Genomic DNA, 23,999 nt, shown 5'->3' with positions numbered 1-23,999 from the left:
AATTCATAGAAAATATAGAAAAAAGAAGTCTTGGCAGGATGAGTTAAATTTTTCCTGTAGTGTGCTCTGTTGTATTTATTTGTTCACGTTATGAGAACAAAGAGTAATTCGATAAAAGAACCACATAAAGTGTTATGACTATTACTAACTAAAACCAATAATGTCATAGGATCTCAGACTTGTTCAATTATTCTAATGGATATGTGTAATTTACATTTTACTAAACATTGTAAAATTTCATAGGTTGAAAATTATTTGGACATAAAATTTTCACGTGGAAGGAAAAGGCATAGCCTGTTGCCTTCCAAACTCCCCCCTCTCTCAGGGGTGTTGCAGGCTTGGCTGTGAAATGAAAGGAGGCGAAGAGAGGTCAATTAAGGGAAAACACCAGAGTTCAGAATTCCTGACTATCTGTAATCCTGCACTTAACCAGATGCTGTTCTGTGAATACGTTAAACCCAGATTGAGTTATTACGTGTTTATGACATTGAGAACTCCTTAGCTCTAACTACATTGGCACGGTTTTGTTATTTCAAACATTAATTTATAGAATATAGTTGCATGCATAATTATAACCTTCCTGGAAAGCTAAAGACACGCTTGACAGAATGCTTAAGGTAACATTTCTTTCTGTAACTATGGTGTATTTAAGATGGCTGATCACACAGAAGTGATGAAAGGCATTCGTCAATATCCAGGAATCCGGTACCCTGTCCTGACTCCTAATCTTCAGGGTTTCCACCGTGCTGTAAGTATGCTATGAAATTTTTCTAACATTGATATGCTTCTTAGTGTTGTAAAGACCTTTACAAAGTGAAAACGGTGTTATACGTGACTCCCTTGTTATCTTGTGTGAATGCTACCACTAGTATACTCACATGGGTTCGTGGAGTTGGCTGACCTCATGGCATTGCTGGGGACTAAAATGCTCCACACACGTGGCTCTTCCAGCCTAACCATTCAACAATCAAAATACAGGAATACAATTAACCATTTTTTAAAATGTATATATATATATACATTGTAAACTGACTATACTTCAATTAATTATCCATATTGATAAAGTGCTTTTGCAAGTGTATTTTGTTCTTCCCTCTTAAAAAAGAAATACAAAAGATAACACACATTTCTCAATAGGTATTATGATCATTAATATTATAAAGTAGCAGGTAGTTATTTTTGTCTCCTTTTTGGGGTCAGCTTCCCACTGGTGTCGTCCCCGCCATCTCCGTGAAGCTAATCACTGTCACTGGAACTGCCTCTAACAACTCTCCTTGTTTGTCTTCTGCCTTGTTTCTCCCAATCTTTATGTGACTTAGGAATTTAGAAGCCAAAGAGCTTTAATACTTACGCATGCTAGAAGAAACAACGCAGTTTTAAGTAAAGGCTTGAGGTGTTATGCTTACATGACTTCATTGTAAAAGTTTGACAGCAGCAATTTCTGGTGTTAATGGATGTTTTTCACGTTTGTATTTGGGACTGTGTTCCATGAAGTTGGGGTTGGGGCTGCTCATTGATGAATCTTATTAAATCACTTTTCTGTTGTTTGAGTTGATGCATTTTTACTGCACTATAAAGAAAAAAAAAGAGGTCTTTTAAGAAATTGTAAATGCTAGGAGGAGGGTATAGCTCAGTGGTAGAGCACGTGCTTCGCGTGCACGAGGTCCTGCGTTCAATCCCCAGTACCTCCATTAATATATATATAATTGGGGAACCTAATTACCCCAATTAAAAAAAAAACAAAAAAAAGTTTTAAAAAATTGTAAATACTGCTATCACCTGCTCCTAACACAGTAGGAAATGAAAGATATGAGAGGACATCCTAAGGATATCGTAGGAAGTAATGAAACAAATCTTGGCTTGGGTGCCCGGCAGGCAAGCCTGTGTCCGAAACGCAGCTCCAGAACTTCTCCTCGCTTTGGGACCTCCTGCTAGCAGCTTAGCCTCTTTGGGTCACAGTTTTCTCATCTGAATATCAGCATAATAATACTTAGCTTACAAGATTGTTTATGGATTAGAAATAGGGCATGAGAAGCCCTGGCAACAGCACTGGCCCTTCGTAGGTGCTCAATAAATAGGATTTTAATTTGAGAGGCTAAAAATTTATTTTGGATGGAGGAGTGGAAGCTAATTGTTTTTTAAACGTTGGAGGAACAATAACAGATTTTTTTTTTCTTAATGTATGAATAGGGTATCAGAGAGAAAGGGGAATCCAGACACTGTGCTAGAGATACAGTAATAGAAAGTTTTAAAAATCCAGCTGGAAAACTGGGAGGCTTGTCCTTTGAAAACAAGTCACTGGGGAAGCCTAGGGGGAGGAGGGAAGAGGGCGAAAGAGGCAGAGAGAGAATTGATTAAGTCAACATTTTGGATTTCAAGACGGGCGAGAGGATTAGACACACAGGAGTTTGGTTGTAGCGGTCAAGGTATGAAACAATGGAAGTTGGGTTAAGAGAGAGGTATAAAATTCGGGGAACAATCTAAATGATGATTTGGAAAAACATTTCTCTGTTGGATTGTAAGAAGAAGAGAAAAACAGAAAGTGTTTACTACCTTTTATTTTAATAATTGGTATAAAAATAATGTTTTCCTTAGATATTAAGTGGTTTTATTGGGGTGTTAGTATTTTCTATAATTAAGGTTAAAGTATTTCCGAGGATAACTCTGAGGAAAGGCAAAATTAAACTGGAGCATCATCATTGTGTTTTTGTGCCTCATAGATTTATGAATGTAGTAGTTTGTGGAATTACTCTGTTACTAGAAAATATTTTTACATTTCGAGAGTGTTCATGATGGTTTTACCTCTTCTCTTCCCATTTGGATCCCTTCTGTTTCTTTTTCTTGCCTGATTGCTATGGCTAGGACTTCCAAGACTATACTGAATAGAAGTGGTGAGAGTGTATGTGGCAAGTTGAGAGAAATCTAATTCTCAATTCTAAGGGAAATGTTCAAGAATACAAGTATCCTGTTATAGAGTAGTTAATATTTCTCCTGCTGCTCCATTTATGTGCTTGAAATTATTAGCTTTTGCCTTAATTATATTTTTCAGGTTGCTGCTGGAGCCACTGAGATATCAGTTTTTGGTGCTGCGTCTGAATCCTTCAGCAAGAAGAATATCAACTGTTCAATTGAAGAAAGCATGGAGAGGTTTGAGGAGGTCGTGAAGTCTGCAAGGCACATGAATATTCCAGCACGAGGGTACCTATGAAATCCCACAGATTCCATTTAGTTAATTAACACCTATTTTTTTAAACTTGTTGCTTACCTATTTTATATATATTAGTATCTGCAAATCTCAAACGCCCAATTTATCCTTTCCCACCTCCTTCCCCTGCGGGTAACCATATTTGTTTTCTATGTCTGTGAGTCTGTTTCTGTTTTGTAAATAAGTTCATTTGTTTTTTTAACATCTATTGTTAGAGCTCTTTATGGATTACGTAGACACTGCTTTACCACTTATAATAATATACATAGGATATCTTATTCAAACTTTATGTGATCAGGGCCATCATTATTTGCATGACTGTAGCCATTTCATTAATATCAGTTGATCATCATGATGGTGTGTCTAGCCTGGGGGGTAAGATGCATTTGAGATCAGAAGGACTAGCACGACTGACATTACTCATTTTATTAATACTGAATTATCCAAATGCAGCCATTTTTGAATCTCAGCCTAGTATAAATTGATAGATTGGCATAAACTCATACTAGCGTTTAGAAAGGAATCATCTAATGTGGTTTCCAAAGAAAAAAAAAAAATTTAAGAACCATGATTTTCTTCAAAGAATATTTTTTGTGTAGAAATTCAACAGAGTACGTCAAACGTAAAATGAGCTGCACTGGGGCGTTGGGACCATCACTCTGCCCATTCACCCTTCCCCCTTGACAGCCAACTTCGCGCTCTCTCTGTGTGGCCCCAAAGCAAAGGTAGGTGGGGAAGGAGACAAGGAGAAACCTGATGCTGCCAGGCTGGCAGGTGAGCATCCCGTGCAGACAGGCTCCACACCCACGTCTTGGAAATGTGTAATAAATTCATTGTCACTTAAGAAAGAAGTTGTTTCTATGGCATTAGCTAATTTTCTATTTTTTTAAATTATGGAGATATGATAAACACACTATATCCTCTTCATAAATTAAAACACAGAGCACGTGTAAGAGAAGGCTGAGTGCTGTAACGGGATTTAGATGAAATGGTGCTTCCTTTGGTTGAGGTGAGCAGCGTTCACAGCGGTGAGAAAGATCCAGTCGTTAATGAGAAGGACAGGCGGATCCAGTTTGGAGTGACGGCACTGGCAGAGGGCTGGCATTCAACCAAGGTCATCTGGAGTGCGAGCAGAGTTAGATTACACCTTAGTTAATAACCATCTTGTCGGTTTGCTTACTTTTTTTTAACTTCATTTTCTTCTCTCCTTAGTAAGTTTCCAATGTGCGTTTTTAAAGACACAAAATTATTTTTTGTAACTAACATACATACATAACATGCAGAGCACATACAAGAAAATCTAAAAACCGAGATAGTGTATTTCTGTAGACAGAAAATAAGGGATGTCAGTTCTTAAGGCAAAAGGCACATGACCACTGTCAAAAAGGAGAGATATACTACAAATTCCTAAATTCAAACATCCAGCAGTGGTTTTGTCTCCCTTCCCTTTAAAAGAAAAGGAAAAATGAAAATACTGTTATTCTATTTCTATTATTTATTCTATTTAAATATGGAATGTAGGTTTTTAGAGTTAAGTAATTCTCATTGGAAACTTGAAAGAATACAAAACTATAAGAAATCAGGTGCAAGGTGCAGCTGGGACATTCAAATAGGAATTTTTTTTTTTAATGTTGAAAGATGGATGTGCACAAATTGTATAATATCAGGTTTTATCATTTTCATTTTTATAAAATAGAACAGGTAAAGTAACAAGGCTAGTAGAAACCCTGACTCCTAAATTCTGATCACTGACCATTTACTATTGTCCTGTCAATAAAGAAACTTCTAACCAGGGTACAACTTAAGAGTTTTCCAGGCTTTGGTAAGAGTTACAAGATGGACAAGAAGTGACCCAGAGTCAAATGAAATCAGCAGAGTAGAGTGGAGACTTACCATAGAGTTATCCTGTAGACAAATGTGTGTTTTCCAATGCAGATTTCCCTTCCTTTGGAGCATGAATCCTCGATTTTCTGAAAGACTAGTCAATTTTAGAAATACGCCTTTGGATGTATATAAGTTCACTATTTGTGCAGTTGAAAATTATCTTCTTCTCCCCCAAACTTTTACAGAGTTTAAATTAGATTTTATTTTTACTGGCAATCTAGGTTGTAGGCACTCATGATTAAAAGCCATACGGAAAAAAAAAAAAAAATAGAGGTGGGGAGAGGCTAGCTCAGGGGTAGAGCACATGCTCAGCATGCATGAGGTGTTGGGTTCGATCCCCAGTACCTCCATTAAAAAAAAAAATCACAGGTCATTAGTACTTGTTTAAGAACCATTCTCAGCCGACCAAGACCGAAGTCGATGCTCCAGCTTGTCTTATCATGGCAACAGCTGCATCGACAGGGATCATTGTTCAGAAAAGGTAGGTCGCCAGCTGTCAGATCTGAAGGCCATACACCAGGATGCATTTTATAAATGCTCACTAAAGCCATTTAAGCTTTTGTAAAAATAGTAAACTTTCATATGGTCTAAATAGCAGCCTTTATGAAAGTTACGAAAGCTTTTGTTCTTTCCTCTCCTCTCCCGAACACACATGTGCACATGTGTATGTGCACATTTTTCATACGTGTATGGAACTTTGCATAACATCTGGGACACATTGGGGAGAGACGCCAGGCCAGGTCGTGGACATAAAAATGCAGAGTCAGCTGCACAGACCTGCACAGTGTGAGTGAGCAATGAAACGTCTACAGTTCGGACTTCATTCTTTAATGTGTAACTCACAGAACACATGTTTAAAAACTCTAGGTTATTTTTCCCTTATCCGCCTAAATTTTTAAAACATGAAAAAGGCAAATAAAATCCTGTTATACAGGGAATCGTTTTCTCTCTTTTTTAATCAATGGTATTTATTGAAAGAAGTATTTCCTGGTTTGTCAAGATCCTTTTGAAATTGAAATGCCTCAGAGGTGAAGTAGGGCTGTAATATATCATGTAAGATATTTAGGTTTTATTCCTTTTCTGTTTGAAGTGGCTATCAGCTTCTCTTTACTGAAGTCACAAGAATCACATGCTCTCTCTTTTTGCAAAAATATGAATTTAAAAAGGAAACTATCAATAAGGTGATATTATTGATTATTACTAATTATTATTAATTTCACTGTTAAGACGCTTATAAGTATGTTATAACTTCACAAGGTCAGCAGTTGTATATATCAAAGCAAAATGTTTTTACACGTTTACATCTTCGGTTTCATCTTTAAAGCAGCCTAGCATGGTTTGATCCTTGCTTAAATTTCTGAAAGTCTGAGCCTATCAAAAGTTGAAAGAAGTGTATTTGTAGCATTTTCTCCTAGGAGCCAAACAAAACTAGCCATCCAGTGTTTAAAAAAAAAAAAATACAAAGTGCAAAAATGTTTAACTGTAAACCGTAACTGCTGAATTTCTTCTCAAATTCCCAGAAAAAGTAGAGGTGCAAAATCATGAGAACAAGAAAAAAAAGGCGAATCGGTAATTAAGCCAACGTAGATGACCATGGGTAACTTTTAGGTGTGGAAAAACAAAGACAGCTTTAGGATGCAGTCACGTTTGCTTTCATCATAAATTCTTTACAAAAGGTGATGAATATTTATCAGTGTTTCGGGGGAGATAGGAATCAGGTTTTCGAGGAGCTAGAATGCATGGAGAGGGTGGATTTCATACATCTCTTCATTTACTCCTTCCCTCCTCACCTACTTTCTTCCTACTCAGAACCCATGGAAACCTAATTGGTGTTTTAACGCTACTGAATAAAATTGTATCATTTATGTTAGTGACCAGTTTTTCAGATGAAGGACGTCCAATGTTAGGAAATCCTTCCTGTGCGTAATGATTTTTTGACTGGTCGCCTAGCTCCATGGGTTTTCTAGCCTTTAAAATGGCAATTATTTCTAACTGCTGTGAAGCAAGGACAGTCTTTCTAAAAATGGTCAGTTTTCACTAGTGTTCCCTTTGAGAGAGAGGTTCTCTCTCAACACATTTCTTCAAGAACCTGCAACCTACTTGTTTGTTAGCCAGAACATCCCCTGCCTCGTGCAGAATGTCACTTTGGACCCTGACCGTGTCACAGCAGCCTTACTGAGTGAGAAAGTGAGCCTCCGTGTATAAGCCTGTGTTTTAAACACACAGTGATGAGCAGGCAGTGTTTCCATGGTGATGACGCGGCTACTTTCCATTGGATGATCTACCCCAGTGGAGTTCACTGGCCCACATGGTACCATCTTTTTATAAGTGGACAGCTTACTGGTCAACGTTCCTTTCCAACTCCTACTGTTAAGCTGAGGCTTTTGCATTGGTCTGGAAGAGCAATTCAAACCATCATCTACCAAAATGTGGCCCAGGAAACTCTAAAAATGAGACACCTGTGAAAATTCTTTCCTTTCATACATATGGCTTCTTTGAGTTACACTTTTCTTAACCTTGCATGTTACTCTGTCATTGCTGTGTGGCAGGATAACATGTACCCCGCTAAAGTTCACATGTGTGAGTTGTGTTTGTGCGGTCACGTCTTAAGTAGGCTTCGTGGAGAGCTTTTGAGGAAAAAAGGTGTTTTGTCATTTCTCATGAAAGTCACATTTTAGAGCCAAAGGAGAATTTTAGCAGAATCATCTCTTCAGACCAAAAGACAGTCATTTTTTCTTATATCATCCATGGTGAAAAGTGCATAATAGGCTCTCAAAATTTATTTTTAATTGGCTTGTTCGTAAAGGAATGTTATCTTGCATTGTTCATAGGTTGATATATTTTGCACGAGGGCATCAAACCCACTCCTCAATTTAAATGTCTTAATTACCTTTAATTGACATCAGGTGCCATCTCATCACCCTTGGCATTGTTTCTCTCTTCTGAGGATAGCAGCGGTTGACTCTCCACTTCAAACGTCTGTGACATTTAGTCAAGGTCTTCACTCATTCTCTTGGTTTCCTTTTGCCTGATTGATCGGAGGAAATTGGGCAAATTGTGGGAAGGTGGCCTGGGTACAGCCTAACTATAGGTGATTTTTCATGATTCGGTTCAGCTAGGTGAAGTCGTTAAAGACTTGAATGCTTAACCTTTTTTTTTTTCTTTTTGCACAGTATTAATAAATGGCCTCAGCAAGCACAAATAAAAATAAAACTGACATTTCTACCCAGAGTATATTGTAACACTGTGCTTTTTGCTGATTTTAGTACAGTTGGCTTCAATATGGTTGGTGATTTCTTTATTACTCTGTTATCCTAAATAATGTTTAAAACAGGGCTCCAGGTGTGAACTCCCAAATATGTGCTGTCATCCTGGCTACAGAATTGAGAACATTAATAACTTAGATCTAGCTATCCATTTATTGTAAAGATTAGGAATGTCAAAGAAAATTTTCCAGGAGGTTAAAAATGACATGTTCACTAACGTTTTCTGCATTGATTCATTCAAGAGATGTTAATTGCTTTATGTAATGCCCTGTATTGTGATGTTAAGTGGAATATGAAAATCAGCAAGTAGCCTAACTTCAAAGAGTTTCCAGCAGGCTGGGGAAGTAAAAGGTATACAAATAATGGTTCTGTGATCACAGAAGCCAAGTACTTTAAAAGAGATACAGATAAATCCTATTAAAGCACAAAGTGATACTGTAGGAAGTTTCTGTGGCGTGATTTGTAGAAACTTCATAGAGAAGATGTCCATAAAGTGACGTTATTACAGACGGGTAAAAATACGGAAACATAAGCTGAAATAATGACCTTTCCAGGCAAGGCAGGAAATCTACCAAGAGCAAAGGCATAGTGAAGAGAAATCTCTAGAAATGTTTGGGTAACACGAGAAAGTTCGCAGTTACCGCAGTAGGAGCTTTTGAGGCTGTGTGATGAAGAGAGGTGGAAAGTAGAGGAGGTTTCAGACATTGCTGAACTTGAGCACCAAGTTTAATATTATTTTGGCGGTTGACACGGGTGTGCAAATGAGTGAGTGAATGGCACGTGACCAGAGGCCGGGAGAGCACGTAGGAGACGTCTGCGCTGTCCTGGAGAGGGCGCTCAGGCACCATTCTGTCCACCACGTGGGTTGGCACTGGCAGAGCTCACACGCTGTAGAGGCTGCCGGGGAATGTTAATGAATATGTTCTCAAAGGTGACCTTCAAGTGATTTAGCAGCTGAAAATTACTGTATCTTTTTGGGTTTTTTTTGCATACAGTTTCCTGTGCTATATAGCAGGTCCTTGTTTTCTGTCTATTTTATGTCAAGATGGCAAGTGCAGGGGACCCAGAATGGAATATATTGAGCTTAGTTAATATGCCCTGTGAATGTGTCAAGCAGTCAATCAATTTGGAATGTTCACAAGAAGATTGGGAGTTGTGTTTCTGGAATTATCTGTGTAATAATGAGAGAGAAAGAAAGAGACTGTGAGGGACTGAGCTGACACAGAGACCCCTTTTCTGGTCCCATTATGAACACATAAATATAGCAACTTGTAAAACATATAGCCAAGCTCAGGAGAGGAAGTCCCCAGATTTCATCAGGAACATGTGGTAAGGATGCTGGTTGATGCCACTGGAACATGGGGGTATCTATTCCAGATATAATCCCTGGTGGCTTGGAAATGGGATTTTTAAAGTGTACACAGGAAAAGATAGATGTTCTGCTAATGCTTGGATTTAGAGCTGACTCTTCTTGGAGTCTGGAAGCACCTCCCTGCCAATGCAAAGTCACTGAAACCTGTGCCAGTGTTGTGGGTTGTGGATTTATGACATATGAGGATTGTGGAAACCCAGATTGAGAAATGAAGGTAGAAATCTGTCTGGGAACTGGTAAAGTCTGCAAGGCAAGGGAAAAACGAAATTAGGTCTCCTTTATAAGAACATTTAAATAACTCAGGCTTCTCATGGAACATCCAGAAAAACTAAAATCACCATGTAAAATGTACAGATTACAGACCACATGAAAAAACAAACTACCCTAAGACAAATTAGCAAAAAAGAAAAAAAAAAAGAAAAAAAAAAAAGAAAGAAAAAGCAGAGGGACTTTAGCAGAAAAGTAGGCAAATAGAATAATCTGAAAAAGAGATTGTAAATTAACCCTTAAAATATTCATAGAGGCAAAGGAAGAACACAATAAAAGAACAGGGCTTTATGAAAAAAAAGAATGAAGATTTGACAAAAAGAAATGGAAATGAAAAAGACGTGTTAAAAGCAGTAATTGCATTGAACAGCATATTACATACAGTTGAAATGGAGATTAGTGGTCTGAAAGTAGGATTTGAAGAAATTGCTCTAATGAAGCACAGAAAAATAATAGAAATTTTGACAGTGAGATGAAGAGACAATGCCTAATAGAATTCCCAGAAAGAGGAAGCAGGAAAAATATATTTCAGAGATAGGTTTGATGAACCAGTACCTTGAAAAAAAGAAAAGCATTAATGTCAATATTGAGGAAGTATAGCAAGTCCTGACATACTTATGGTAAAAGACAGAATATTAGATGTAAACAAATAGTCCTAAAACATAAGAGGGAAATTACTATAAAATTGCTTTGAAAGTATTCATTAGACAGCAAAATAGTCATCAGCAAAAACTGAGACCTGGAGAGAGTGAAATAATATGTATAAAATGATAAAACTAAACCAAACAAACAAGCAAAACAAAACAAAACCCTGCCAACCTAGAATTCTATACCTAGCCAAACTATTACAAATTAATAAGGGTGAAATAAAACCGTTGGTTGATGAAATAGTCTGCAAAATTCGACCCTTGCTGAAAGAATTACTAAAGGATATAGTTCAGTGAAAAGGACAATGAATCAGGAGTAAGGAATGAAATGAAAAAATAAACGGAGACATTGCAGGCTGGGGCTTAGGCAGAATGCAGACTATTTGGGATAAGTCTGAGAAATTTAACCACCAGTCAATTAAAAATGGATAAATGCTGTGAATGTCATGGGTCCAATCAAAGGTAGAGGCTTTGGGGCAGCAGTGAGGACGTTCCTGAGATTAGATACTCTCATGTCTGTGTAGTTTCACTTTTACATACAGGCATCAATCAAACGATCCAGGTAAGGAAGTCTTGCTAATAGTTGCATGGTTTTCAATTTTGGTAGCGTAATGGAACTTTGAAAATTATTTTAATATGTCAGTGGTTAGAGTCTGTTCCCCAAGTTTCTGATTTAATTGGTTTGGAGTGTGCTCTAACCATTGGTGTCTGTTTTGTTTTTTAAGCTCCAGACAGCCAGGGTTGAGAACCACTGTAATGGATGATTAGAGAAGAGAAGTCTAGAAACTTGACTTTCGCCACTAGTCTAAGCAGAGTTTGCAGCCTGTTTTCTTCATGACAGAGGGCTTATCACACTCATGAATATGCCTTGCTTTTTACCAGCCATTGACAGGCTTTTTCTGTAAAGAGCCAGACACTAATGCTTTGGGCTTCGTGGGTCAGACGGTCTTTGATGCAGCTACTCAGCTCTGCTGTGATAGTGCAGAATAGCCATGGATAATAGGTGAACAGACGGGCCTGGCTTTGTTCCGATAAAATTTTATTTGCAAAAGAATGACGAGCAGGATTTGGCCCATGGGCCGTAGCTGGCCAGCCTCTGCTCCAGAGTGGTAAATTAGTCAATGAACATAGCTGAGAACCATCGTGTTCCCTTGGGAGAAAAGTAGCCCCATGCATGAATAGGTTAAAAAAGGGTGGAAGAGAGCACATGAAAATAAAGATGCAGTGGAGAGTGAAGACCAGGCAGATCATAGGCCTGGGGAGGATTCAGATGGGGAACTTGAGCGAGTGAAAATGCACGTGGAGAGTTGGGGTCATGGCATAAAGGGGTAGCTGGGGCCAAGTTTTCATGTTCCAGTTTAAGAGAATCCAGGAGAGAGATGCTTGTTCAACCGTGTCTTACATTTGTTATTGGGTTTTTGTTTGTTTGTTTGCCCTTTTTTGGTTTTCACATTAGGAGGGGCAACATGCAAATGGATGGCTTGAATTTCCTTTTTTAATCACATTTAGATATTTGGAGTTCAGAGTAAATGCATTCTCTTTGCAACATGTTATCTATAATCATTGTATCTGAAGTGAAAATATTTATCCGTTTTCACCCCTAGCCACCTTCTCCAGTGCTGTGTCCACTTAAGAACATTTTCTTTTCACGTATCTTGATTAGATTTATACAAATTATTCCAACGTTAAGCTCAGATTATATAATTGGAAGAGGAGAGAGATGGATTTGTTTTTTTTTGTTTTTCTAAATATGATTTATGTAATCCAGACTTTCTTAAACAAAGACAGGTTTTAGGAACATGATGCATGCAGTCTTACAGAAGGTGTATATTCCAATAGAGATTTTCTTCCTATTATGATATGACAACATAACCCTTTTCTGATTGAAATTTTATGTTAAGGCTTAAGGTGTAGACACTTCAGAAGGCAAACAACTTATTGAAGAAATTACCGTTTGTTAAAAAAATGTGTATCATCTCATAACAGGCTCTTGAATTTTCAAATTCACACATGAGAATACGTTTACATCTTAAACTTCTAGGAAAGGCACAAACTTTATGTAAAAAAGCAACAAAATTTTAAACCCACCAATTTATTGAAAAAGCCATTCATTTTATGAGAGACCGAAGAAAAAAAATGCTTCTCAAGAAACTCATCAAGAGATGGGTTTCCTGTTCAGCACGGCTTTCAAATTTTACTTGAATTTATCCTCTTTTTCTCCTTCTCTGTGCTTATAACTGCTTTATGGCTGAATGGAACTGCTTAGTTATTTTAATTCCAAAACCTAACTTTTACTCACATTCTAATACTTTTGAAATCAGGTTATATCTTTAGGATCAATGGTTATGCATTGAGCTACTGAATGTATATTTTAAGTTTTTACTCCAAAACCTGTTGTGAAATTCATAGAGTGTCTTCCAGTTGACAGCATCTTAAAATCAAGGAGACTCAGTAGTAGTTCTGCTCATGTTTTTGCCTCCATCTTTCCTTTGACAGCCACTTCTGGAGTTCGCAAAGGGTGACATTTCTGGAAAACAAATCTGATCTTGTCACTGCTTCACTGAATGATTATGAATGTCTCAAAATAATTTTGAGTGAGCTCAGTATTTAAGCTCCATGGTATAGCATGCAAGGGACTTGCTTGCTAAGGCCGTCATATTCTGGCCCAAAGAACTGAGCCCAAGTCTCCTTTCCAGCATCCCTCTCTCCCTCATGCAAATTGCTTCATTCCTGACAATCAGACTCACGGTGCATGATTTTAATATAGGTGTTGTAAAATCTCTGAGAAGAGTTTAATAAATTGGGATCTGTGTTGAGCTGAAAATAACTAAAACAAGCTTTTTCAAAAGCTGAATACTTTAAGATGGAAATGCATCATTGTCCTTGCAGGAAAGGCTTGACTTTTTAATATTGGAGTAAATTGTAGAGGCAGCTTGTGAAATATCTGTCTTGGGAGCCTTTTAAACACAGACTAGATGCTCTTCTGTTTGGGGTGATTTAGGTACATCCACGAGAGATAAACAAGATGAACTTTGAGGTTGTGGCCAGTTCTTGGGGTTTGGGGGTGATTAATGGCTGTGTCTACATGGGTCCAAAACAGCCAGACGGAAGTGAAGAGAGAAATTCAGTTAGTCATCTACATGGTCTCTCTGTGTGATTCCAAAGACCTGGAAATTTCACAGTTGAATATAGATACTTATTTTAAAAAAAACAGTATATTTCACTGATATTTTCTGCTTTGAATATTCATCCATTGCTGTAGTTTAAGCAACCCTACAAGATAAACACTTATCTTACTCCCATCTGCCATCAAATAATACATATAGCATCATAATTATTAGAAAAATTAAAATGAGTTGAATTGAAGTATGGAGATTCCTCAAAAAAGAAAAAACAAAAAGTAGACTTACCATATGATCCAGCAATCCCACTCCTGGGCATGTATCTGGAGGGAACTCTAATTTGAAAAGACACGTGCACCCCAGTGTTCATAGCAGCACTATTTACAACAGCCAAGACATGGAAACAACCTAGATGTCCATCAACAGATGATTAGATAAAGAAGTTGTGGTGTGTTTTTACAATGGAATACTACTTAGTCATAAAAAAGAATAAAATAATACCATTTTCAGCAACGTGGATGAACCTGGAGTTCATTATTCTAAGTGAAGTAAGCCAGAAAGATAAGGAAAAATACCATATGATATTCATGGGAAATCTAAAAAAAAAAAAAAGACACAAGGGAACTTAATTACAAAACAGAAACAGACTCACAGACATAAAGAACAAACCTATAGTTACCAGGGGTAAAAGAGGGTGGGAAGGGATAAACTGGAAGTTGGAGATGTGCAGATACTAATATATATAAAATAGATAAACAAGTTTCTACTGTATAGCACAGGGAACTGTATTCAATATCCTATAGTAAGGTATAATGAAAAAGAATATGAAAAGGAATCTGTGTATTGTACATGTATGATTGAAACATGATGCTGTGCACCAGAAACTGACCCAACATTGTAAACCGACTATACTTCAATTTTTAAAAAAATGAGATAAGTTGAAAATGTTTCAAATGGTTTTTGTTTGGCCTAAGAATATGATAATAATGAAAAGACAGAGTAAAGTCAATTTTCTTGATGACGTTTTGGCCATTTCTTTATTTTTATAAAGTGAAAATTAGACAAGTGGCTTACCCACTGTACGGATACTTACACGGCTGTCTGTTTCACTTTAGGTACGTATCTTGTGCCTTGGGATGCCCGTGTGAAGGAAGCGTCACGCCGCAGAAAGTGACTGAAGTAAGAGATTCATCCAGTTTTCTAGTTCATGGTAAAATGATGTCTGTTATTTTAAAAAGTGGGCTATTTTTCTTCCCACGAATTGCGTCTGCACCACAAAGACTGTGGAGAACTGTGTATTGGAAGACACGTTGGCTCACTTGGTGAATAGTTTTATTTTAATGCTCAAGACCTATATGTTGACTATCACTGATCAGAGTTAGCATTCGAGTCTTATCCTTTGGGTGCTCAAATTTGGAGCGAATAAAAGCATCTCTTTTGTCTTCATGTGGGTAGAGCGCACTGAGTGACCTTTTCACCTTCCGTCAGAGTGCTGCCGGGGCAGCTGGTACACACACTTGAACTTCTCCTTGGGTGCTCAGGTGGCCTCCCTTGTTGTCTCCTGCGTACGCTGGCGTTTGTGTGTGTTCCTTCGAGATCCCATAGCTCTCACTGCCGAGAGCCTGCTAAGTTGCTGTTACTCCAGAGCAATTTCACAGCAATACATGGTAGTCATGAAGGACCTGCTTAGTGAAGTTCATTTTCTACTCCCTGTTCCTGTTTCTTAGTTGATGCCAATGAATACAAAACTCTCGGTCTTTGAGATTGGGTTGGATGCTCAAAAACTCATTTGTACATCATGTAGCGTATTAGTGTGCACCTGTTGTTAAGGTTAATTTTTATAAGCTTAGTAATGTGCTTCTGAAGCCATGAAGAAAGCATTGTGAGAAACTGAAGGAACTCTCAGGTTGGCTAAAGCCATTCGTCTCCTGTGCATTTATTTGAACAGCAGATTTTTCAAATGATAGCTACCCCGTGGTCTATCAACGAAGCAGGCGTTTGCACGCAGAGGCAGACGTACTATAGAGTGAGGAAGGTTAAGCTCTGTAGTCCTTTGCAGGTGTGGGACCCTTTAAAGTCTCTGCTATTATTTTGTATTCCCAATTATATGTTCTTTTCTTAAAGAACATTTCCAAAGTTGTGGAACTGCCGGCTCCCCAAAACCTGAATCCAACTCTGCCCACACCCGCGAGCCCTTGCTTTCCAGCCTTGCGCCTCGCACCAACTCTGGATGCACCACACGTGCAGCCTCGGGCTCTCCACTCCTGCTCCACGATGCCTGGGGTGTTGCTTCAAAAGAAGTCATGCACCAGGTGGATTGGAAGCATCAGGAATTCATGACCAGTGACCTCGCCTGGGCTTTCTGTGCTGTTCCACGACACTGTGTGGCCAGCTCCCTGTCTCACTCTCCAAAATGACTATTGCAAAGTCTGTTCCCTGTGTTCAAGCCCCTAACCCTTCCCCTTAATTACCCCCCTCCCCCCATGCATGCAACTGCAGAATCCTCCCATTAACCTTGAACATGTCCAAGCCTCTATCATCTGGAAACTCCCTGCCTTAAGTCAGCATCCCTGTCTAGTTTTTGGACCGTCTCTCTCCATCCTTTCACGTCTGAACCTCCTTCAGAGGGCTGTCTGCAGCAGTGGAGGGGAGGTCCCTCTCTCCATGTGCCACCAACTTTCCACTGCCCTCCAAGATGACATCTAGACCATTCTCTCAGCTGAAATCCCTCTTTGTAAGATCACGACTTGGCACTTGGGGCAAGAAATGCGAGATCATATTCAATCCTCATCTGGACATCTCAGCAGACGTTGGAGCTGGTGACTGTTCCCTGCTTCCTGATTCCTGTAGCCCTTGCATTCCCTTAGGAATCTCCTCCAACCTCTTAGCTTGTCGCCTCCTCCTCAATCTGACCGTTAAGAAATTCCAGTATTCCATAGGCAGTAGGTAGGGGAGAATCACCATTATGCCTTTTTAAATCCAAATTTCCATCCAATGGTAGTCTCCTGCCAGGAGTGGGTAGCCCTTCTGAGTGCCCTCCATCCTGTTTTTGATATTGGATTGATACTGCCTTTCTCAAATAGAAATCCGATTGTATCTCCACTACCCTACGTTTTGTTAAGGCTTTCTGTTGCTCTCATGATAGAATCCTCAACCCAAATCCTAAGCCTGGTTGGTCTGCAAGGCTGTGTGTGCTCTGCCCCGAACCTACCTCCCAACTTTATGCAGATCCATCACCCCTTGGTTTTTGCTTTCTTGTCACGGCTGTCCTTTGCGTTTGGCCCCTCTGCCTACTTGGATGCCCTTGGTATTTCATATTTCAGCTGCCTGGAGCACGTTAGCCTCTGTATTTGATGCTCCTCCTGGAACCTTCTTCCTATACCTTTGGCCTGCAACCTCTTCAATCAGTTAATGCTGGCTTAGTCTCCAGCTGTCCCTTAGGTTCCTCCTGCTCGATAGATTGAGGTCAGTTTGCTCCGTGTTCTTAGAGTCCCATTTCTTTGTCCCCAAATTATCCTTTTAGCGAGGTTGACACATTCCCAAGTGGAGCGGAGTAAGACCTGTCCGCGCTTGACTCCTGGCTCCTTCACAGCATGACCCATCGTGACCTCCGTATACCTCTCAGTCCCAGCACCTCGCATGACAGTGGGCATCAGACGGGAGTTAGCGGTCGAGCATGTGACAGATTTTGCACCAAGTGTTACGTATAGATTCTCATTTCATTTTCACAACCAAACCTGCCCTTGTGAACATCATCATGATTACTGTAATTAAGAAAACTTAAGTAGTTAGGCTTAGAAAACGTGCTCAGTGACGGTGTGTTAACGTCTTTATTTTATGTAGTAGGGACGGAGGCTTGACAGGGTTAATCTCCTCCCCAGTATCACATGCCTAGCCTGGGTGGCAGCTGAGACTGAAAACCAGGCCTGTGTCTGATTCCAGAACCCACGTCTTGGCCAGCACACTAGGCTGCCTTCATGCAAATTCATGCTGCTCTTTGAAGGGAACATCAGTTATTTGGCTCGAAGGAGACTTGAAATTTCCTCAGCACAAGAGCATCCATTTGTGAGCCAGAAAAAAATTAAGCCAGAAACCTTAAGTGTCTCTACCAGCTACAGAGCTGTGTGATTGCTATCTCTTGACCACGAGTCTAATGCCTTGAGAAATACTAGTTCCACAGTAAATTTGCGATGCTTCCATTTGATTGAAGGGCTGAGAAAATAAGCCTCCCAGAACTGAAATTGTAGCTTATAATTTCATAATTGAACATGTAGATAGATATGACTCCAAGGCACACTTGAATATGAGAAAAGGATAATTAATGTCCTTCAAGGTTTTGTGTAATGTCTGGGATTTAATGAGCAAAGAACAGGACTGGAAGACGAACATACGTGTTTTCCGGGGATCTGCAATTGATCTGAGGTAGTGATGCTTATCTCTGGATGACGTTTGCTGAGGAACAGCAGGATTGGAGTCTGTTCCTGTCCTTTGTCTTACTAGCTGCTCACTTTTCCCGATAGGTGTCTAAGAGATTGTATGGCATGGGCTGTTACGAGATCTCCCTGGGAGACACGATTGGCGTGGGGACTCCGGGAAGCATGAAGAAATTGTTGGAAAGTGTCATGAAGGAAATCCCGCCGAGGGCTCTTGCTGTTCACTGTCACGACACATACGGACAAGCCTTAGCGAATATCCTCACGGCCCTTCAGGTACTTTGTCGTGGTTGTGTGTATGTGTAAAGGTGGGTGGACTTCTTTGTCACCTAAACGTATGAGGACCTTTGGTGAAACGATCTTGATAAATTGCTATGACTGTAACGTTGAACCAGAGCCTGTCACATGCCAAGCCCTCCGGAAATATTTGTAAATTGTGCCTCTTTTTAGAGCAAGGATGTCTCATAGGACCATTCATCTGATTTGAGAAAAATCCCCAAATGTGTTCGTTTTGGAGGATTAATCCTTTTAGAGCTATGTCTGCCGTTTTTGACTCCCACATGCTCTCGGCCCTAAAATTTAATAACTGAACTCTGATAGCCTTTGGGGAGGGCAGAGCCCTGAGAAGGCAGCATGAACTGCTGTAATCACGAAGCTGAAGCTCTTTTCGATAATCTGGTGCTCTGTGATGAGACCAGATGGTGCTGAAATGTAGAATATTTTGTTTCAGATCTTTTCCTGATGTTGGCCAGCACTCTTTTTGGAAGAACCCCTGGTTTTTATCAAGTCTATTCTGTGAAATGATCAAAATCAAGAGATTTAAAAAGTTGGGGGGATTAAGAATTGCTTCTTAAATGCTCGTGATCACGCAGTTCTTTTTAAGGTATTTTACTTCAAAGAATAGATAGAAATTTCATCTTAAGGTTATTATTTTTTTAATTGATGTTCTTTCTTAAACTCGGCGAAAAATAGATTCATTTGATGTTCTTTGAACCCAAGATTTTGACAACTGAAGATAAGAGCGTCTGAAAGCTTTTCGGTGAGGCTGAAAACCAGTGTGTGAGGCTGAATGTCACAGTCCCACCGTGTACAGCTTCTTGGCAGAAGTTAAAAAACATTGTGAAGAGACACCCCCACAAGGGCTTATTTTGACTTTGTAACATATGTGCACAAATCCTTATTTATCCTCTGGAAGCAGGCAAGGAACATCGTATTGAATTAGGAAAAAACCCCGATATCCCACGGACTTTGGGGCGTGGGAGTTTTTGCAATGTTCCTTCTGGATTCTAGTTTCTAAAACAATAGGGAACTCGGCATCACTTCAGGATTCTGTGTCCAGCTGCAACTGTAACTTAAGTGTTCCTCACCGGCAGGTTCCTGCAGAGGCCTGTGTGTGTGTCGGTGTGTCTTTGTCTGTGTCTGTCTGTCTCTCATTTCTCTCTACGGCCATATCCTTTATATACGGTAACACTTGGAGTAATATTTTATTCAAGTAGCGTATTTATTATCTAATGAGTCATAGTTTAGTGTTTTAGGGATACAGAGCTACAGTGCAAAACCTGGGAACCCAGACGTCTGATTCTGGAAACTTCTCTGCCTCTTGAAATTGCCCTGGTGCCAAATATTGCAGTTACCCCACTATGATTGTAATGGTTAGGGAAGATCTATCTGAGGAAGAAAGGTTTCAGATCAGATATAAAGAACAAGGAGAAACTAACCCCAACCAAGGGTGTGTGTGTGTGTGCGCACATCAGTGTGTGAGGATGAAACACCAGTTGGGCAAAAGGCCTTGGGAGGGGAGGATGCTGTCCCGGGGTGTCTGTCTGTCCTGTCACAGCCACAAGGAACAACCTGGGACCCCAGCAAGATGGGGGGCCCAGGTGAGAACCTGCATAAGGCTGAGACCCCGCAGGTCACACACCCTCAGTCAGAAGGGTGAACCAGCACACACGCCACCTCACAGAGGGAGTGGCCGGCCAGCGCGGTCATCCTCACAGCCTCGGCTGTGGGTGAGGGAGAAAGAGAAAAGCTCCCTTCAGACTTCATCACTTTTGGTTGATGGTTATGTGGATTTCAGGTTCAGATTCTCACTGCCAGCAGAATGGGAAGGACCCAAGCAGACAAAATATTTTCAAAGGGTTGTGGGTCAGTGGCGCCTACAGGTGTTGGGAAGGATATAAATCTTTTCTGAAGGAACATATCTCCAATTTAAGCTGAACTGTTTGGTGTGCATGTGTGCATGTGTCTATGTGTTTGTGGGTCTGTGTATGTCTGTGCGTGTATACGTGTGTCTGTGTGTATATGTGTGCGTATGTTTGTGTGTCTGCATGTCTCTGTGTGTCTCTGCATGTCTGTGTGCGTGCACATGTGTGTGCACGTGTGTGTATATGCGCATGTCTCTGTGCGTGTGTGTATCTATACTTGTGTGTGTCAGGGAGCTCCTGCACGAGTTCACAGGAAGTGTGTCCACAAGCACCTGTCACTGTGTCTTCTGTTCCTTTACTATGTGCACAAGCTCTAAGTATGTATGGGGGTGCCGAAGGGTAGGGGGGTGCGGCGGAGAGCCTGGGGAAGCAATAGTCCCCAGGTCACAAGGTCACGCTGCCCGGACCTGGGGTTGTAGTCACGGTGCAAACAGGAGGAGGAGAAGGGGGTGCCAGCGGCTTGGAGTGGAAGCGCCATGACCTGGTGCCCAAGAGGCCAGTTTAAAGGCACGATGGAGGAAATGGTCAAAGAGCAGAGACCACGCAGGGAGCTAAATGCTGGAGCTCTGGGGTTTGTCTTTTCTGTCATCTGCGTTCAAACAGTGTCAGCCACTTCCGTCCAGTTTGATAAGCTGGTGACACTGTCAGGGAGAAATAAAGGAATGTATGCTGCTCTCTCTTTGGAAACTGTGTGGAGCTGAGACAATCTTTAAACGTTCTGGAGCTTTTCTGCTCAGACAGACCGCTGATGTGTGGACAGACCGTGGGATGTCCCTGCAAACACACGCGTGCTGGTCGCAAGCAGCCTGAGTGGGGCAGAGTCCTCCAGCGCCCCCTCCCCTTCCGCATCTCCTGTCCCCTCTCTCCCATGACAGCAGCAAACACAGAATACCCGGGTTTACCTTGAGCGGAGGAGGAAAGAAAATTATCTTGGGAAAAACTGCCAGTGTTGCAATTGGAGGGAAATTGCAGAAAGTCCCAGTTCATTACGAGCAGGGCTCACCTTGGCTTTGGGAAGCAGTGAACAGACTTCGTTCTTTCAAATGAAATCTTTGAAGTGGCTTCTAGTAAAATTGGTGGTGGTTGTGGGGTGGATATCATTTGCTCTCATTTAGGGGTTGAGAAACAGTTGACTGCACTCCCAACTGGAAGTTAATATTAAGGCGAGGGGACATGTAGTAAGTGGAAACTTGGCCACGATGCTAGGAAACAAATGAGAGTTATAAATGGAACATCCCCACTCAGTCTGGAAAGCGCACGCTAATCGTCTAACAGAGGGATCTTTCTTGGGTTCTGTTGGATTTTTTTTTTTATTACTTAAACAGATGACTTATGGGACTGCACGTGGTTGTATGGAAGTCAAAGATTCATAATTATCAGATATTGCTTAATATAGAGAAACAACTCTGAGCCTATAGATTGGAGTGTGGAATATTTATAACCACGCCAACCCAAAAGAGCAAGAAAATTAGGTGACGCAACATACAGCATTTCAGTGATGGAGGAAACGTACACGGCCAATAGACTTGTCTTAATTTTTGATTTAAAATTGAGTCTCACCCTCCTGCGTATTCCCAGGGACCCACCGGTGAACAAATTGTTTAATCTACTTAAGACCAAACAATTGCACAGTCTCTGTTTTTCTCCATTCCGAGTCTTCGTAACTCGGTAAAAAAACAGAGTTGAAACAAATGAGAGCCAATACCGCAAATAACAGCCCTGCATTAATTGGTAGCAAAGAGACAGAGCAGAATAGGCAATATTTAGCTTTTCCCTAAAGAAATACCATGTGCCTTTTTTTTTTTTCTCTTAAACGTAACAGACGGTTAGCTAATGTGCCTTTGCTCATAATGTTTTCCATATGTTTATTATTCTCTTTTGGAAAAATAAAATGATTTACCTAATTTTTACAGCAAAGCTTTCATTTTTTAATATTGACTCTTACTAAACCATGTTTAAATGCTACCAAACAGCACATATTTCCTCGTGTGATTTGTGTTTGAAGTTCTCAAAGAGAATGTTCCAGAATTCCAGTCCTGTTCTCAATTCTGTATCTGTGGAATGGGTACAGGGAAGGCTGCCTCCTTAGATCTTACAAAACTGACATGAGCTGTGGTGCTTCTAGAACATTTGTCTTGGTAACAGTGAATTTGGTGAGTACTTAATATTATTACAGTCATTGCAATTAATACTGTTACTACTGCTGATACACTAATAGCAAAAAATAGGAACGCTTATTATTCAAAGTATTTGTGAAACTTTATGACTCAAAGCATTGCTTTGCAAATGTGTTAATTTGTAAATACATGCATTAGATGTTGCTCATTTAATTCAACATCTGTTATTAAAGAGCTATGAAATCGATGAGCAAGAAAGAAAGCAAAAAGTTAAAAATTGGATGTCCCTACAGAGGTTTTTACAAAATGCATCATTAATTTATTCAACAAATATCAATTTTATCAGACACAGTTTTAGATGGCAGGTTCAGATGTAAAATCTCTGAGCATTCCAGCTGCGGAAAAACTGTTTTAGTTTAACTTAGTATTTCCAGAAGCTTTTTGATTATGAGATAGGGCTTGTTTTTTTTTGTTTGTTTGTTTGATTTGGGTTTTTTTTTTTTTTTTAGCTACACAAGTAACTTCCTCCAGCACAGTATTATGTTAGAAAATGTTCTTATAGAAAGTTGGAATGAGGTGTGGGTGATCATCAAAAAACAAAACAAAACAAAACAAAACAAAAACGAAAGAGGGCAACTAACACAATATTGTAAATCAACTATATCTCAATTTAAAAAGTATTTTAAGACAAAAATAAATAGTTAAAAGAGAGCAAGGAGTCCAGTAGAGTTAGACACATTCCAGTTTTCAAGTGCATATGAAAAAGGGCTTCAAGCCACAAAAGTCAGTGAGAAAAAGATGAATCAAGTTCCTTTCTATTAATTTTTTTCAAGTGGCTGGATCACTTTTTACCAGTGAAGAAAAATGAGGAAACCCTTGAATAATTTGGTTTGCTTTTGTTTATCTCCAACCTCTTTTATTAATATAATCTTCTCTCTAATTTTTGACAACAGGTAATCAGTTAGTTTTTGTGTTCAGAGATAATATAATTTTTAGTTCTTCTACATATCTGTAGGTGTTGAGGACAGTTGGAAAAAAAAAAAACTGCTTCTGAGCTAGACGACATTTTAAAGTGGCATTCAAGTAACCAACATTTAAAATACCACACATGAATTTGATGGTAGGATGCTAAAATTGGAAGTATTTAAATCTTTCTGTGGTGGGTTATGCTTAGATCATAAGCTTGAAGCTCACCAAATAAGAAAACATACCCCAGATGGCTCTGTCTCTTCCACCGCAGTTAATCCATGAAGGTCACTAGGCAAATGTTACAAAAATTGATCTTCAGGGTTTTTCTTCCCACTTAAAAAACTCGGTTAGGCAGAAAAGTAGAGTAGAAAAAACACTGACTTGATCTGCAGAAGGTTTTGTTTTGTCTGTTTTTCTTTTTAATGATGGTTTTTGCTTTCAGCTTTTCACCATTGTGTATAGTGTTAGCTGTGGACTTGTCATATATGGCATTTATTATGTTAAAATATGCTC

The 23,999-nt window shown here is 39.7% G+C and overlaps 1 protein-coding gene and 1 non-coding gene across 2 annotated transcripts in view; both read left to right on the top strand.

The window, feature by feature from the left end:
- HMGCLL1 (3-hydroxy-3-methylglutaryl-CoA lyase like 1) overlaps window positions 1-23,999 on the top strand; it is a 122,613-nt gene that overhangs the window by 49,305 nt on the left and 49,309 nt on the right. The window contains exons 4-7 of the mRNA XM_010995385.3: window positions 653-748; window positions 3,050-3,198; window positions 14,879-14,942; window positions 18,284-18,472. Coding sequence (XP_010993687.1) covers window positions 653-748; window positions 3,050-3,198; window positions 14,879-14,942; window positions 18,284-18,472 — 498 coding nt within the window. The remainder of the gene's footprint in view (window positions 1-652; window positions 749-3,049; window positions 3,199-14,878; window positions 14,943-18,283; window positions 18,473-23,999) is intronic.
- On the top strand, window positions 1,619-1,691 carry TRNAA-CGC (transfer RNA alanine (anticodon CGC)). The gene has a single exon. It is a non-coding gene; the product is annotated as a tRNA-Ala (tRNA).

The sequence above is a fragment of the Camelus dromedarius genome, chromosome 19, assembly GCF_036321535.1.
Source record: "Camelus dromedarius isolate mCamDro1 chromosome 19, mCamDro1.pat, whole genome shotgun sequence".
In the NCBI taxonomy this organism is placed as follows: domain Eukaryota; kingdom Metazoa; phylum Chordata; class Mammalia; order Artiodactyla; family Camelidae; genus Camelus; species Camelus dromedarius.
This window is presented reverse-complemented; position numbering and strand designations above follow the sequence as displayed.